Below are 17,519 nucleotides of genomic sequence, written 5' to 3' on the forward strand. Positions count from 1 at the left end.
GTCGCTACAATTAAAAAATCATTTGTACCCGTTAGTCTCTGACTCACAATGGCTGTCACTCATATGTTGTTCTAGCACAAACAGTTGGTTGCAGCTCTGGTGGTTCCTAAAAGAAACCGAGGTGAAATGCAAACATGTAAATCAACATAGATGTTGAGAACATTTGCTACCACTGAAACGCTTGAAATGGTTATTTAATAAAGCTGAAAATGTAATGTTACTGCTAGCAAATGTAAGACTATCTATTTTAAAATAAAACAAATAAATAAAAGGTACACTGAAAATAAATATATAATAAATACTGTATATCAAATGTGTTTTTTTTTCCATTGGATATTTTTTCAAATACAGGTAGATTAGCCACAATAATGAAAACTAAACATTACATTAACTAGGTCATAATATTCATGTATTTTGTAAACGTGTAATACATTATGTATAACTAGCGTTCCTGTTTATAAAATGTCATTTATAAACAGGCATTCAGTTACAACATATACTGAACCAATTAACAAATGCTAACTTACCGGTGATATATTCATTAATTTGATGTATACATTCGTACCATAAGCACTTGGGGGAACTTCCAATGCTTTAAAAACAAGCATTGAGAAGGTGTCATTCTAGATAATGAACCCTGTCCAAATTTGGAAAAGGAAAATGTAATTGTCAATATTTGTTTTGTCAAGAATGCCCAAGCAAAATAAACAACCCCAGCTCGGAGAGCCGAGCTTTTCTTTCTGGAGTTATTGCTGTCATACATCTTGATGAAAGAAAGCCGTGCCGAGAGGCAACCTGAGCTCTACAGTGCACTGGAGATAAGATTTACAAGGAACCTCATTGAGTAAACCTGCTCATCGTGCTGTCTGTGTACAGACATTGCTCTCAACAGATTTTGTTTTGATTGGAACGGATGGTGCTCATAAATAACGTATATTAAGCCATATATTTTGAGGGTGGATAAGCGCGCTTTGTGTTTGGGTACCGCAGTATTTGATCGTTGCCCAAACCAAAATATCCCTATGTTTAAAAGGTGCAGCTACCAAGATATATACTTTTAGTTCCATTCTTCATTCTTTTCTGACTTTTTGAACGTTGATCACTCAGTTCCTCCATGGTAATAGGTACAATATTATTACCCCCCCCCCCCCCCCCCCATCCCATCCCATCCCATCCCATCCCATTCCAGGGTATCAGATAAAGTCTATTTCGTGGTCACGGTGTCGTATAAACTACCTCTAATCCTTTCCCCTTACAGGGCGTTTTTTTGTTTTTCAGAAAAGAGAGCTGCAACAAGTGATGAACAGCTTAACCTCGTCGATCGGCTGCAGCCAATCTATGAGGCTTTATAGTTGTAAACTAATCAATTAGATAGTTTTTGCTGGTCTAAGCGAGGAGGTAACTTGTGGTGCTCCTTTCATCTGCCCTCAATTGACTTCAGAAGTCTCATCCCATAAGAAGACGTCTTCTCTCAAGCTGCATGGCGAGACTTTGGGTCACATGTATTATATAAATTAGATTCGAAAAACCCTTCTAATAATGCAGCTTGAATATGCATACTGCATTAATAGACCACTGGCAGATGGAAAGGCTGTCGTGCACCTGTTTAAATGCACCTATTTCATTCGGACTGTAGGCACCAACAGAATTGAAATAGGATGTGCATCCTGAGTTAAATTGATTTTCTATTGATTAGTAACATTTATATTGATCTGAAAATATTTCTTCAATGAGACTGAAGGCACGTGCAATTTTCTATATATATAATTTATAATGATATATATATATATTTTATATATTAATAATATATATATAATATATATATATATATTATAATATATACAGGCCGACTGAAACTGCGCTTTATAATAAGATATTTTTAAAGCAGAACTTAAATTATTGATAGATATGTATGACCCCTTTCCACAAGTTAACATAAATATGAATGTAATTTGAACCCTGTAACGCGTAATGTACATACAATGCTAAGCCACCCATCTATATTATTATTTGTTTTTACTCCAGCTTCAGGATTGTTTCATATGCAATACATTGTGTTGCCGGACAGGCAAAAAGAAAAAAAAAGTGTTTTGTAGAAGAAAGGGAATATAGTAATATAAAGCAGATTTTTAAATATATTTATTTATATTTATATTTATTTTATAGCAAATGAACGTAAATGAATGCATGCACATTGACATCAGTGCTCCCATCTGGAAACGTTAATACATTACAGCAACACGTTTTATAGAAGTGATTAGTGTCAAGTGAAGGAATGGAATGTCACCTACAGCTTAGCAGGTCCTGGTCTAGCTCACATTACGTAAATGCAACGTTCAAGTGTGTACAAGCTCACGCATTTGTTCATTGGTAAGCACACTACGGAGCATTTTTGGCGAGAAACGCAGGCTCGTCGGCAAAGGGAATTCTCATTACTTTATCTTTCAGCTTCAATCGCGAGGCGAGACAAACCCTAACGAACCTATTCAGTCTGTACACCTGAACCTTTTTCTGAGCTGGTCATACTTGTGTAATATGACTCTTCAGACCTATCAAACAAATCGTCTGCTTGTTACATTACCAAACACACTGTACAAGTTAGTGCCTGATACTGTCAGCCTGTGAAGACTTATGAGAAAATTAAAAAAAAGAACACGAACGAGAAAGATTTGTTGAAGTGGGTTGTGAGTGGGCGTTTGGAACTTGTTAGTCTATTTTTCTGAAGGAGTGCAGTAAAGATTAATGAAACTCGATGACTTGGTGCTCTGTCCACTGCATTTGGAGCTGAAGATCACGTCCCTGGAAAATCTGGATAAAAAGTGGTATTGCCTGTCAAAGGAAGTGCAGAAAGGTTAAACGACAAGAAGACTTAAACAAACCTGAAACTTTCAGTCAAGCGGCTCCATACGATGCCTAGATGAGAGTATATTTAAAAGAAGCCAACCATCTCCAGAGCAGAGGTTGCAGCGGGAGGCTGTGGGTCTTTGTTCAGCCCAGACATGCACAGCAGCAACCTTACCGTTACCTCTAACTACACCGAACTGCTACCGGGCAGTCATTACATCTTCCCCGCTCTGGTCTTCGGTATATTCCTAATAGTTGTTATAATCTGTGGTAACTTGCTGGTGTGCCTTAGTGTGTGGACAGAAAAAGCTTTAAAAACTACAACCAACTACTTCATAGTCAGTCTGGCAGTGGCAGACCTGCTCCTAGCTGTGCTGGTTTTACCACTATTTGTTTACTCGGAGGTGAGTAAGTGCATAGCTTCACTCCTAGGTTTTGTGGTAAAGACAGAATATTAAATAATTTTGGTCGATCTGTAAATTAGAAGTTCTTTAAAATAATGCCTCCTTTTTCATGTTGGTTCTATGTAACGCGTTTTAAAAGCAAACTCACCAATAGTAGCACACTGTGAGTTGTCTAGTTCTATGTATAGATTGTTTTCATAGATTGACCTACTTTTTGGTTCCGATCCTAAAATGTTTTTTTCTTCTTTTTTTAAATATAAGATATTTTTGTTTAACTTTTTAAGAACCTTTTTAAGTATGCACATATACATCGTACTGTCTCACAATGGCAATTTTTAAAAGCAATGCTTACAGTAGTAAAATAACCATGTGGATTATAAAGCCGTTAAGATCACAATTTACATTTCGTCTTTAAAAAAAATAAAAATAAAACGACCACAGTATATTGTAACGAAGATACATTGTACCAGAAATGTATGGCAAAAAATGACGTCATGAGATTAATGCTTTCTTTTAAAAATGCAACACAAATCTTCTTCAGGCACTGGGTAGTTTGCCATTTTGGGATCTTGTTGACATTTTGTTATAAATATCGCAGTCTCCCACAAATGGGAGATCAGTGTTTGAATCTATCTACTGTAAAATGAGTTTGCTGGTCTTAACTGAGCCCCAGTAGACATTGATCCACCACACACATTGATCCTGCCTGACAGGGGCTGAGGACTGAGGGGGATTCAGATCAAGATTCAGGTGTGCTCTAACAGCCCATGTCGACCTAGTGGCCCTTGTAAATTCTTGTAAATTGGTAATGTAGTTTTGTAGTTTGCTATGTATATTCTATGCAATTATTGTTAATCACGTTTGTTCTTTTACCATACCTGGCTTAATAGTATACTATCCTCTAAGGTCTTGAAAGAGCTTACATTAATTAAGACTTCTACAGTAGAAAGGAACAGTGCTGCATTTGAATTACCTTTTTTTTCAAAGAGAGAGATTTGTGTAATTGTGAAAAGTTAATTTATTCATTGATGATTTTTGCTGATGCAAAGATCTGCTGTAAAGATTTGTGTTGAAAAATTTGTCAGGATGTTATACCAAAGCAAAAGCCTGTGTGTGAATGGCAGTTTGCACAATATAGGGAGTCCGAATGAAAAGATATTAAATTCACTAAGAACACCAAGAAACAGAACAAAGAAGAGACTGTCTGCAACACAAAACTAGCACATCTCAAAAATTACCAATACCTTTCTTTGCTGAGCTGTTATCATTTACAGATACAGAGGTTTAGACAATCATGGACCTTTTTTTTGTCAGCTTTAGCCAGTAAACACATCAGTGCTTTTGAATCTTTTCTAACACCAGTATTAATGTGTCCATTAAAAAACCATCATAATTCCCCCATGCCACCTGATTTAAAATTACATTACATTTTGCAGTAAATTCCTAGATCTCAATCTAACCAGATAGGGGTCACAAAGCTTCACAAAGATGGGAATATTGGTAACCCTCTGAGAAACATTGATTCATCACGGATCCTAGCGCTGTGCAGTAAGCCACTAACTTTTTTTATCCCATATCTCACATCCAAGGGAAATATACTGACGAGAATCAGTGCATTACAGCTCACAAAGTATTGTCTCTTCATTCACTGATTGGGTGATTATCCATTATGAGAGGCTATACATTCTTCTGAAGAGTTTACATGCCAGTCACTTATAAGGGCAACCATGAGGGGCTTGTTAGATGGTAAATCAAAATGTGCATTATTAAAGCTCTTATCATTTGCATAGATGGATGCTTTCTGAAGAGAATCTTAACATTTCTCATAAAAAGAAGTCCAAAGGCTCTGTAAATCCACACACAGTACAATTTAAAGCCATTCCATAACCTTAAATAAGATAACATAATTATTTGATCAAATGTATTATATAGTTCAGTAATTGTTTTTTGCGATTCTTCAACCTTGGGCAGTTGTTGTTCTAATAAACGAATGCCCTGTCTGGTTCAGTTGAAAATGAAAAGCTTATTTGAGAAACAATACAATTTTCCCTGAAACCAGAAGAGATTTGTGTGTGTGTGTGTGTGTGTGTGTGTGTGTGTGTGTGTGTGTGTGTGTGTGTGTGTGTGTGTGTGTGTGTGTGTGTGTGTGTGTGTGTGAGTGTGTGTGTGTTTTAGCTTTTTGGGGTTTTATGTCATGTCTTGTTTCCCATCAGTAACACCATCATGCACTCCTAGTTGAGTCAAGAAGGCTCAGTAGTTCTATTTTGCCCCACGGAACAAACATGTTGTTGCTTTAAAGTTCAGCAGCAGCATTTATTGCTGAAACAGCCTGATGTTTTTTCCCTTAATCACTGCAGAAAGAATAGAGAAGAGATTGACCTTTTCACCACAGGAACAGAAGAACTTCATCAGAAAGGATAATAATGCCTCAGGTCACAATAATATTATATGATCTTGACCTCATCCCTACCTTTGTTCAAGGTTGGTGTTAAGGAGGGGTTTAGAATAATAATAGGGGTTCAAAATAATATCTGATACCAATATATTGAAACATCTAACTTGACTCCAACTTGAACATCCAATAACTACTATATCAAAGCACTAAGAATAGCAATCACACCATTTTTAACAAACATTAAGTGGAAAATATACCAGATCTTATAGTTCTTCTCCTGGGTCATTTCCATACTGCTATGCTACTATTTTTAAGTTTATGATTATAAGAACATGCCTTACTCTGTATTTTTTAATCATTAACATCTGATGCATTCCCTGCTAGATAACTGATCACAGTGACAGTTAGGTGTCCTTAGGCAAAGGCACTGGCATATAATGAAAGACAAAGTCAGTTATCTAAAGGTAATGAGCACTACCCAGGATATTGATGCTATTGCAGTATAAAGCAAATAAATTCTTCAATGTATGAAGACACTTTTTATTGGGATGCATAGCATTGGCTGCTGTTCAAAGTGAGTTTCCAAATTCGGAAATCCTGTTAGCTTTTATAAAGTGTTTATAAACTTTGTATGAGACTCCTTTGTTTTGGTGTAGCAGGATTTTAACAGTCTACACACCCCTACAAGAACAATCTATTCAAACCCCAGCCCTTAACCTGAAGCCACGACAATCAGGTTTTGGAGGATCTGCTAGTCTGGGTTCAATAGATTTTGCAAACAGAAAAAAGGCTAGATTTTCTTTTCATATTCCTTTTACCCACAGGAATCAGAAAGCGAAATACGGTATCTACAGCTTCACAATTCTGTTTGAGACAATACTGCCTCCATTTAGGCCCTTTAAATATCTTTAGCGTTGAAAATCAATCCTCTAACTGGATATAACTGACAACAGTTTTTATATTTGCCCGCATTTAAGATCAATTTAGTAAATAATCAATATGTTAAAGGAAAAATGGCTCTCTTGCCCTCAAACAAAAAAAAAGCAATGTCCATTAGAGTTTCAAGCCATCTAATGGAGCAGATTTATTGATTTGATTTGAAAAGGGTTGTCCATTATGGCATGCATAATATAAAAATCCATTGGCTTTCGGCCAGGCAGGTAAATAGAGAATGTTAATAAACCCTTAGATTGCAAAGCAGCCAATGGTAACTCTAGTAGTTAATAGTCAAATAACTATTGCACTCTGACGTTGCAGGTTTAAATAAACAATTACCAATGGCATACTTCAAAGTGGATAGGATTGTTTTTTTTTTTTCTGCAGTGACTGGATGACCTTATTATCACTCTGTACTTGCCTGAGAAACATTAAAACCTATTATTTCTTTTCACAGTTCCAGGGAGGAGTGTGGACCTTAAGCACAGTGCTTTGCGATGTGCTGATGACAATGGATGTGATGCTATGCACTGCCTCAATTTTCAACCTCTGTGCAATAAGTGTCGACCGGTGTGTACTCTTGTTATTTTTCCTGCCTGTGTGTGTTCTCTTAACACTGTATATATACATCATCATATGTGCCAGTCATGTCAGTGTAGCTGTGTGTAGTGGAGCGGTTTCTTGTTCTCATGTGTGGATCATTTTTAATGCATGCTATCTTTTGTCAGCCTCCCTATGCTGACAGACCTTATTTTAGGTCCTTGTTGAGCAGCTACAGTTTGAAGTCTTTTGTGACGCCAGCCATATGTTGATGCCTTCTTTCTCCACAGCTGCATTTTGATAAATTACACACAGGGCAGGCTGCCAAATTCACCATTTCCTTCAGTATAAAGTTTATGTTAATGTTGCAAAACGCTAAGATCAATACACGTAATGCAAGTACAAACTATGCACTGGAGTTTAAAAAGTAACTAAATTCAACCAACTGATTCTATTTTATCACAAGGGACCTAGCATTCATGAGCTCTTCTTTATCAGCATTGTGTGGTGATGTCATGTGTAGAAATGACAGTGGGCAAGCCTCTGTTGTTGAACTATCTAAGATGGTGCTTCACGGTGTCCTATAGGATGTGAAGTGCTCTATCACTGTTCACCTTAGAGAAAACTTTATAACAAGTGCCTGAATGTCAGGCTTGGTGTTTGATTCTTTAGGAGGAAGTTGGCCATGTCAACTGAAGTCTTTAGCTGTCAGGGCAAGGCCAGAAGACTGCTCAGTCTGAAATGTTTAGTAGATCTCCATGCTTTGCATGTAAAGATGACCTCCTTTTTCCATTAAAAAAAATCCTGAAATGGAAAATAAACAAACCAGTCAAACTATTGAATCCATCAAATCTGAAGACAACCCGTTCATGCGTCCTTCACAAAGACAAATCTGCCCGATTCCAGCCTTGCTGAAACACCCCCAGATGAGTCCAATTTTCAGCTTTGCCCAACACCTCGTCGTCTAATGGTTAGACGGAGACCTGGAGAGGCCTACAAGCCACAATGTCTCGCACCCACTGTGAAATGTGGTGGAGGATCGGTGATGATCTGGGGGTGCTTCAGCAAGGCTGGAATCGGGCAGATTTGGCATGAATCAAGCCAAGTACAAGGTTGTCCTGGAAGAAAACTTGCTTCCTTCTGCTCTGACAATGTTCCCCAACTCTGAGGATTGGTTTTTCCAGCAGGACAATGCTCCATGCCACACAGCCAGGTCAATCTAGGTGTGGATGGAGGACCCTGTCATGGCCAGCCCAATCTCCAGACCTGAACCCCGTTGAAAACCTCTGGAATGTGATCAAGAGGAAGATGGATGGTCACAAGCCATCAAACAAAGCCGAGCTGCTTGAATTTTTGCGCCAGGAGTGGCATAAAGTCACCCAACATCAATGTTAAAGACTGGTGGAGAGCATGTCAAGATGCATGAAAGCTGTGCTTGAAAATCAGGGTTATTCCACCAAATATTGATTTCTGAACTCTTCCTAAGTTAAAATATTAGTATTGTGTTGTTTAAAAATGAATATGAACTTATTTTCTTTGCACTATTCGAGGTCTGACAACACTGCATCTTTTTTGTTATTTTGACCAGTTGTCATTTTCTGCAAATAAATGCTCTAAATGACAATATTTTTATTTGGAATTTGGGAGAAATGTTATCAGTAGTTTATAGAATAAAACAAAAATGTTCATTTTACCCAAACACATACCTAGAAATAGTAAAACCAGAGAAACTGAGAATTTTGCAGTGGTCTCTTAATTTTTTCCAGAGCTGTGTATATATATATATATATATATATATATATATATATATATATATATATATATATATAATTTTTTTTTTTTTAATCTGAAAATTATAATAGAAAAAAAAACAGCCCAATAATTAAAGTAGTTTGTCTTCCTGTGGAAATGTACTTTAGAATATGACTTTTAAAATCAATAGAAAAATATGTCTGATAGTGATTTACAGATAAGATGAGTACAGTTACAATCTTCCAGTCTAAATTAATTATGACTCAACTGTACTTGGTCTTTTGGGATTTTGGAAAATGAGTAAAATTAATTTCAATGGCACTTTAGCACAGATCAGATTTGAATATAAGGCATACCTTTAAAACAAGAGAAGTAGCCTGTTCTTGTCCTTATAATTTCAACTCTAGATTTTGTCAGGTAAATATTTTTTGGTATTAGAAATATCTTTTAGAAATGTCTTTTATTTATTAAATAATTGGCCTACTCATTTAAACACTGTAGATTTTCCACTAGCCACCAAGTTTTGTAATTTGCTGAAGAGGTGTTGATTCCCTTTCCCTAATCCAGGCAGAGTTCTTTCTTGGAGGCTGCTTGGTTTGTCTTCAATGACTGTGCTGTGGTTCTGTAATGAGGGGCACTGGTAGAGCAAAAGCAACTTATTACTGCTTCCAAGGGAATTCTATAGTAATATGTGAACCAATGCACACAGGTAACCCACTGCAGTACCTACCAGTGTGCCATTACACATTATGCGCACAGATAAATAGTATATTATTATAAAACAGAAGTTTTAACAATGCACTGAGCAGAGCTAACATCTAGCATCCATTAATTTCTTTGTACCTTTACGCCATCATCTTTAGACCAAGCAGATCAAAGGAATGATGTCCCAGGAATGTAATGCTTCTTGGGTGTTGCATTGGATTCCTTAAGGACAGCATCTACAATCACCTGCTTCTGTAGTTGATCCATTTTGATCCATACACTGCTACATTGGGTAATCCATTGTGTCCACACACACACTCCTTTATGCATTGCTGCAAGCTTTCCACAGCACCTACATTGGAGTAAAAATGAGAATGTAAACGGGGCTATTGTATCAAGGCCACCGGGCATTATTTCTTCCAAATCCATTTTCTGTTGGATAATGTTGTTGTTGCACTTGACTCTGATTGGGTTTCTTCCTGGGAAGCAGTTGACTGGAACAATTAGGATGATAATAATAATAATAATAATAATAATAATAATAATAATAATTAATATATTTTAACCTGCTGTTTTTTTAGAGAAAATGTGCTAACTAGTTTAATGATCTGATAGTGAGATAATTTAAAACAGATTAAAACAGGACAAATAAGATAAGGGTGCCTTGGGTATGAGCATGGTGATGTATAGGTTATACTACATTACAAGCTTCTGCAAGTCAGTTAAACATTTGACAAAACACTGTACAGTTTCCAACGACATCACACCCTACAGAAGTACTAGTAGTGAGCAACTTTAAGGAATAAATCCTCACCTACATTTTCTGCTTGCATGACTTGCTAAAACATCTCCCCTCTTTTGCAGGTTCATTGCCGTATCCATTCCTCTCAACTATAACAGAAAGCACATCGACCAGAGACAAATAATTTTGCTCTCCGCCACCTGGATTTTTGCATTAGCCGTGGCTTCCCCCGTGATGTTGGGGATAAACCATGTTCCTGACAGGGACCCGGCCTTGTGTAAGCTGGAGGACAATAATTACATCATTTATTCCTCGGTTTGTTCCTTCTTCATTCCCTGCCCCATCATGCTGCTCCTGTACTGCCTGATGTTCCGGGGTTTAAAGCAGTGGGAGGATTCACGCGAAACCAAGCTGAAGAACAGCATGCAAGCCTCCATGAAGTTTCAAAGCGGACACTTCCTGCCTCAATGCTCCCCTCCCGTTATTGAGAGGGATCCAGCTGATATCAAACTAAAGGAACTCAATCGCTATTCGCATCCAGACTGCACTTTTCCTAAGGAGTATAAGGATGGCCACACACAGACAATAGCATTACCAAAGCTGAAGTGTGTCCAGGCACCCTCTACGAAGAAGCGAGCCAAAATCAATGGGCGGGAGAGGAAGGCAATGAAGGTGCTCCCGGTTGTTGTCGGTGAGCGTCCTTAGCTTCACCAGGAGTGCTGTTTTTAATGGGGGTCATGGGGAGAGGGCTGTTATAATTATCTTACTGCTTGTTTGGTTGCTTTGATGTATGCTCGAAAAGTTGTCGGACGGCTTGGTAAGGCAACACGTTCCTGTATTTTAAAAAGGGAATTCAGGCAGGAAGTGATGTCAGAGTGCCGTTACTTGTTATCATACCATACCATACCACATGCATATTTAATTTATATAGTATACAAGCATCTCGGGGCATTTTATAAAACTAAACAACAAGACGAGCTACAAATTGCTCGCTAGTGAAAGGCCAAATCAAATAAATATGTTTTGAGCTTAGATTTAAAAATACTGACCTACTCAACATTCCGGATCCAATTCGGAAGTGTTCCGAAATGAAGGCGCTCGAACACTATCATAGGGTTATTGGACCAGCATAAGTAGAAGTGAATGGGCAGAAGATGGAATCTAACCCAAACACAGATAATATATCAGTCACAAAGTCCAGCTATCATTTTTATTATCAAAATAACCCTTTGTTAACTCCTCTGGGAAAGTCATTGAAAAGAGGAAAATATTGGATGACAAGAATAGTGTCTGTGATGTGGCACATTGAGATGTCACCTTTTAGAATTGACTTTGCAGTTAAAGGGAATTCCAAGAGGTGCCTCAGGTCTGATTTATTAAAAGCAGGTGGCATTAGCCATATTGATTTTGAGAATGGCTGAAAGATCATCAGCAGTTGATGAAACAGTTTTAGGTGGAAATATTAACCACTCATTTTAAAAATAATTATATTTACAGACTGCAGTTCCTCATGTGGCCAAATAAATATTTTAACAGTGTTGGTATTTAAACTTAGCACACCTTGAATGGGACAAGGTAAAATCACATCTAAATCTGAGCACCGTTAATGCAGACAGGCAGACAGACAAATACTGTGCATACAGAGCAAATGATACACAGGGACAAAAGATAACCCTGCTATCTGATTCTTAGTTTAACTCTCATTCTAATAAAAATTCAAGGGATCTTCTTTTAGAGATTCAAGGTATGAAAGCCTAACAAGGAATTGACAAGACTCTGAAATAAAAATAAAGATTTAATTACATGATGTGCAAGGCGTGCAGCTTTATCCTCCCATGATCCCTGTATCATCTCCTGCATTAAATATATATATATATATAATTATTTTTATATATATATATATATATATATATATATATATTTATATATATATGTTGCTTGATCCAGGTTATATATATATTTTTTTTAGTTTTGTTTGTTGCTTGATCCAGGTTTGAGTCTGAGATTAATAGCACTGAGCAGCGAGCGCCAGAGAAACTACATTGCAGCAGCACATTTTATTTTAAAAGCCCATCTCACAAAGCCTGGAAGGCTGAAAGCCTGACATAATTAGTTTTACTTTAGTTTCTGTGCTTTATTATACCTTGTTCAGCTTTTACAGTCATTATCACTTTTATAAGGATAAGAACAGATAGTTATACAGACTGACAGCACCCAGACACACACTGTGCTTATCCAATCAGCCTGCAACGTCTAACACTGAAGTAGATAGGACTCTAGAAAAGCATTAAAACAAGTTATCTGCAGGATTGTGAATATCATAGCATCTGATAATCAACAGCTTACATGCAGTGTGAAAGATTTATGTGTGTGTGTATATATATATATATATATATATATATATAAAGAAAGTCTGAAAATGCTACCCATTGACTTATTGCTCAGTACATTTTAACTAACTCATGTGTTCCTCTAGAGAAGGGCTGTCAAACACAAGGACCGGGGGATCAGTCAAATTCAGACCCCGAAGGAGTTTGAGGCCTTTGTGTTAATAGGTTTTAAATTTTTCTTACTTAAAATTTATGATGCAGAAGCTGTACCATATACAGGGGCCTGACAAATGCATTGACTTTTTCTGGCTTGCTTTTATCATTGGTATTGCATCATTTCAAATCTAATTACAAGTCCCTTCCATCCTTTGGAATATATTTCAGTTAGGCAGATGGATTTCAGTTTTATATTTTACATGATAGAAATATCGATATATATATATATATATATATATATATATATATATATATATATATATATATATTATATATATATTATAAATTCTTGGTAGATTGTTGTTAATTGCAAGGAGATAAAACATCCCAAATTAATAAAAACAAGTCACATTTTACTTTTTTTTTTTCTCAATGGGAATCAAATGTCAAATTACAATGCGGTCATTGATAAAAAATGTTGTTTGACAGTCTTGATCTAGAAATTTTTAGATGACCCTCTTTCAAGAGTTCGAAAACGCTATCCTCTCAGCTCGTCTTTTCTCCAGTCACAGAAATCAAACATATGCACAGTGTAATTGTTCTCTCTGCGGTGTACCATGGCAAAGCATGATGAAAGGTAAAACATAAAAAGCTCATAATACCTCTCCGTTATGCATCGATTGTAGCTACCCCTTTACTTAACTTATTTAACTACACTAAACTTCCAGAAGGATAAGATTAGCTACACTATGAAGGGTAGTCGCTTTACTTTGCTTATTATGTGGTGCATTTTAAACTTTTTTTTTTTTACTAAAACAAAAAAATCACTTGAGAAGCTGTCAGAATATTTAGAACTTAGGGGTGCCTTATCCTCTGTTATTCAATTACTGTAGAATAATACCCCTTTTAATCTTCTGAGATCAAATCCTTTAAGCATAGAAATCTTCAAGGAATGCATGAGCTTTAGTTGGTTATACTGAGATCTTAGTTAAGCCGGTTATGTCAATTGCAATTGACCAGGATTATCAAGAAAACCATGCATTTTTGCAATCCCAGCAGAAAGAGATTCATAAGTGGAGGAATATTTTTTTGGCTGCGATGCAGTGCCAATTATTGAGAAGAAACTCTTACATACAGCTTATTTGCAAAAAAGATACACCAGACAGGCAGTTACCTCCATTCAGACCCCAGGAGTTAACCAACACAGTATCTCAATTTATAGTAAGTTACATTTGCCATGAATGAACTGTTAAAGGAGTTTATAATATTTGGACTGATTTTAATGCATGCCATTTTACACCACAACTCAAATGCAAAGCAATAATCGAAATCAGTGAAATAAATGCAAATGCTCTGTCATAATTTTCTGCAATTTTCAACAACAACAACAAAAAAAAAAGAATATTAGTGTTAAAAAGTGACAAAGAACAAAACTATTGAAAAGTCCCCTAATGCCACTTAAAATGTCAGGTATTTCTATAAAACAGTGAGGCAGAGGAGCTGTCAATGCAGTTAATCCATAGCTCTTCTTTCTGAGATCATCTATAAATAGAAATAGATTACACCAGACTTCCAATTCGATTGCTTAGTCAAAACCCACTATTGGTTCAAGTAAAACTTTTCAATTCCACTTTTTAATATTTGATCCTTCTTGCTGCAGATTGTTCATACAATACAGTCATTTACTAATTTAAGTTTGATTTAAGTTTCAGAACAAATATTAGTTCAAGAAATTAGATTAGGTGAAACGTATAAGAAATGTTGACTGATGTCTTCATCAGTACATTCGATATATTTCAAAACACAGGCATATTAAGTGTGGTATCCATTTGCTAATATTACGTCTGTGCAGGCCAGTGCACTGAAAACAGTGTTTGTATATACTGTGCTTAAAACCTGTTAGATGCAGTAAGTGCCTCTTCAATGCAGACCATATTGAAGTAATTGAAATACAAATCAGCACATTTAATAAAAATGTTCTAGTGAATGGTAAAGCTCTTTGCTGGTCATGTAAACCTAGTTCAGACAGCTGCTTTAGTGATTGTCAAATAATAGAACCATTTTACAGAACTTGCAGCATTGTTGTGTTTTATAAGTTATAGCTTGTTTTAACAGAACCAATACTATTTTTTTAGAGAGATTGCAAATGACAGAAATGTACTTCTGATTCAGTCTAACAAAGAATTATATCCAGAGAGCCACTCTTTAAGATCAGCAGTTCAACGTCTCAATCCTGGAGCCGAGATTGCCTGGTCATGGTCATTTTGAAAGATCAGATTAAAAGAAAAAAGAATGTCGATGCCCATTGCTTTAGACCAATGTGTATGTTTAAAACAAAAGCTGTCAAAGTCTCCCAGGCCTGTTGGGTTGTGAATAGTGGTTTTACTGTAAGACCAAAGCATTGTCCTTACTGCAGGGGCTCCTGGTGGTTCAATCTATCAACCCTGTCCGCTGTTCTGTACAACTCAGCTATCACAGCCCCAGGCACACCCTCACCTCACACTCAGTACAGTATCCATATATCCAGACTGCTTTCACTGTTAGGCAGTACTTTGAGCATCTAATTAACAATTATTTTCTGCACGAAAAGATTTCTTAAAGGCAAACAAAAAAGGTCAAAACCCACTGCAAAGGTATTAACTTTATGGCTGTCAAGAAGTTTTGAGATGGACCATACATGTAACAATAAGATTTTTAAAATGTTGATTCATTAGAAATATGTTGGAAATATGAAATATATGGATTCAAAATTTCTTGTTTTCTGTTGTGTATTTCAGGTGTGTTTCTTTTCTGCTGGACTCCGTTTTTTGTGGTGCACATCACAAGAGCACTGTGCGAGTCCTGTGACATCTCCCCAGAGCTAATGAGCATCGTGACCTGGCTGGGGTACGTGAACAGTGCGTTGAACCCCATCATCTACACCGTCTTCAACACCGAATTTAGGAATTTTTTCCGTAAATTTTTGCGCAGTTGCTGTTAAAAAAGAATCTGATATATACTGTAAGAAAGAGCACAATGAAACTGCTTTGTATATTAAAATTAATTTATTGTCATAGGAACATGGTTTTGTGGTCTTATTTTGTTGAGTTGCTTACGGTGCTGTAATATTTAATATAGCTTGCATGGAAAAAGCAAGAGTTGTTTTGCTTGTTTCAGTTAAATGCGAAAGCTTAATCAACCCAGTAAAGAAATCTGCAAGTGAACTGTTTTTTTTTTTTTTTTTTTTTTGCACTGGAGTGTGATGTGAATTCAATGCCCCGAGAGTCATTGCTGCTGTGAAAAAAAAAAAAAAAAAAAAGACATTTGCCAGGAGGAACCATATGATGTACAACAAAATCATTGTCATCAGCATGGACACTCTGAACTGTATGAATGACTGGGATATAAAGTAATTGAGACCAAGAATACAACAGCCACAATACCATCTACTGATAATAGAGATCAAAAGTTAGGAATCTAGAGTTGTGCTGTTTTTGCTTACATTAAATACCTGCTGTATTTTAGAATGGGGTGTATTTCTTATGCTAAAGATAACGTTAACAGTAGATTGTAAAAAAGCATTTTATAGTTAATCAGGTATTGATTCCACTGAAAACAATAAGTTTAAAGTTTCGCATACAGAGCTATCACATACAGAATGTCTAATGGCCAGGATAATCGATGTATTCATAAATGCACTTTGTAGATCTCAAGGTCTTGAAGGTATAGTTATCTTTAAAAGCTTTTTTAAATTTCAAAATCTTCATGCCAATTACGTCTTAACCATCAGAAGTTCTCAGAACTGGAGATGTGATTTCACGCATTTTATAAAACTGCTTAATGCAGTGACCATGAGCATTGCTCTCGGCCTTACCCGTTGCATGAAACAAATGTGGCCTATTTTTTTCCCCAGTTATTGGATTTATTACAATGAAAATAACATCTTACTGCTCAAAGCACGGAGGAGAAAGCAAGGACATGTAAAAAACTGATTTATCTAATTGCTGTATAACAGAATTATTTAGGAGTTTTAACCAAAGATGGGTATGTCATCTTTAGTTACAATCAAACTCATCAATCTGATTACCTGCCAATTAAATCACTTTTTTTTTTTTTTTTTGTTTAATCCAGACTTCAGTCTTACTTTCATGATGCATAATTCATGATGTGTATTGAAATGAACCATCTTGGAGTTATTATATCTTAGTTGGGCCTTGTCAGGACTTGATGGGTGACCTTAGTAGGAGAACTGTGCACTGCGCACTGTGCTGTAGAAGGTGGCATACCTTTGATTAAACCAAGGTCCTATCTAGTGTAGGGCCTGGCCTGTGCACTAGCATGGCCATTTTTAAAATAACTTTGAAACAGCCTTTAAAGTCATAAGTGTAAAAAGGATGTCAGGATGTTAATGAAAAGAGAAATTCCAGGTGCACTCCACACGGACTGCCTTTAGCGGATAGAAAGCTTTTTAATCCTCAGTGGTTTTTAGTAGGGGTCCCCTGTGGCTCACCTAAAAAAGGCACAGTAGAGTGTGGGTGAGTCACGCATTCTTAAACTTGCTGGTTCAAACCCTGTTCACACCCAATTGCAGATCTTGACTTGAGAGTCTCAAGTAGCTCTGCTTTACAGAGACATTAGTAATAGAGGTTGAATATTTATCTTAAGTCGTCCTGAATTGGTATAAGGGTTGCTAGGGTGGCATTCAAATTTATATGGGTGAAATAGGCTTACTTGGT

General features: G+C 36.5%; 1 protein-coding gene across 6 annotated transcripts; it reads left to right on the plus strand.

The window, feature by feature from the left end:
• The first annotated feature begins 2,386 nt into the window (after positions 1 to 2,386).
• On the plus strand, positions 2,387 to 15,857 carry LOC121329492 (D(4) dopamine receptor-like). 6 transcript variants are annotated; one of them, XM_041275070.1, is made up of 5 exons: positions 3,160 to 3,248; positions 5,606 to 5,729; positions 7,037 to 7,149; positions 10,441 to 11,009; positions 15,582 to 15,857. In XM_041275070.1, exons 2-5 carry the CDS (start codon positions 5,697 to 5,699, stop codon positions 15,782 to 15,784), a joined length of 918 nt encoding a protein of 305 aa, XP_041131004.1. In that variant the 5' UTR covers positions 3,160 to 3,248; positions 5,606 to 5,696; the 3' UTR covers positions 15,785 to 15,857. The 6 variants fall into 6 exon arrangements, with proteins under 6 accessions (XP_041131002.1, XP_041131004.1, XP_041131008.1 ...); XM_041275074.1 differs by having other exon boundaries at positions 5,606 to 5,680; XM_041275072.1 differs by lacking the exon at positions 3,160 to 3,248 and adding an exon at positions 3,530 to 3,998.
• Positions 15,858 to 17,519: the final 1,662 nt, after the last annotated feature.

The sequence above is a fragment of the Polyodon spathula genome, chromosome 17 (assembly GCF_017654505.1).
Source record: "Polyodon spathula isolate WHYD16114869_AA chromosome 17, ASM1765450v1, whole genome shotgun sequence".
NCBI lineage: Eukaryota > Metazoa > Chordata > Actinopteri > Acipenseriformes > Polyodontidae > Polyodon > Polyodon spathula.

Bases quoted from the DNA above. Each gene is read 5' to 3' on its own strand.
- LOC121329492 (XM_041275068.1), top strand. From the start codon at position 3,000: ATGCACAGCAGCAACCTTACCGTTACCTCTAACTACACCGAACTGCTA. The intron at 3,249-7,036 runs GTGAGTAAGTGC...TTCTTTTCACAG, and splicing joins CACTATTTGTTTACTCGGAG to TTCCAGGGAGGAGTGTGGAC. The intron at 7,150-10,440 runs GTGTGTACTCTT...CCTCTTTTGCAG, and splicing joins TGTGCAATAAGTGTCGACCG to GTTCATTGCCGTATCCATTC.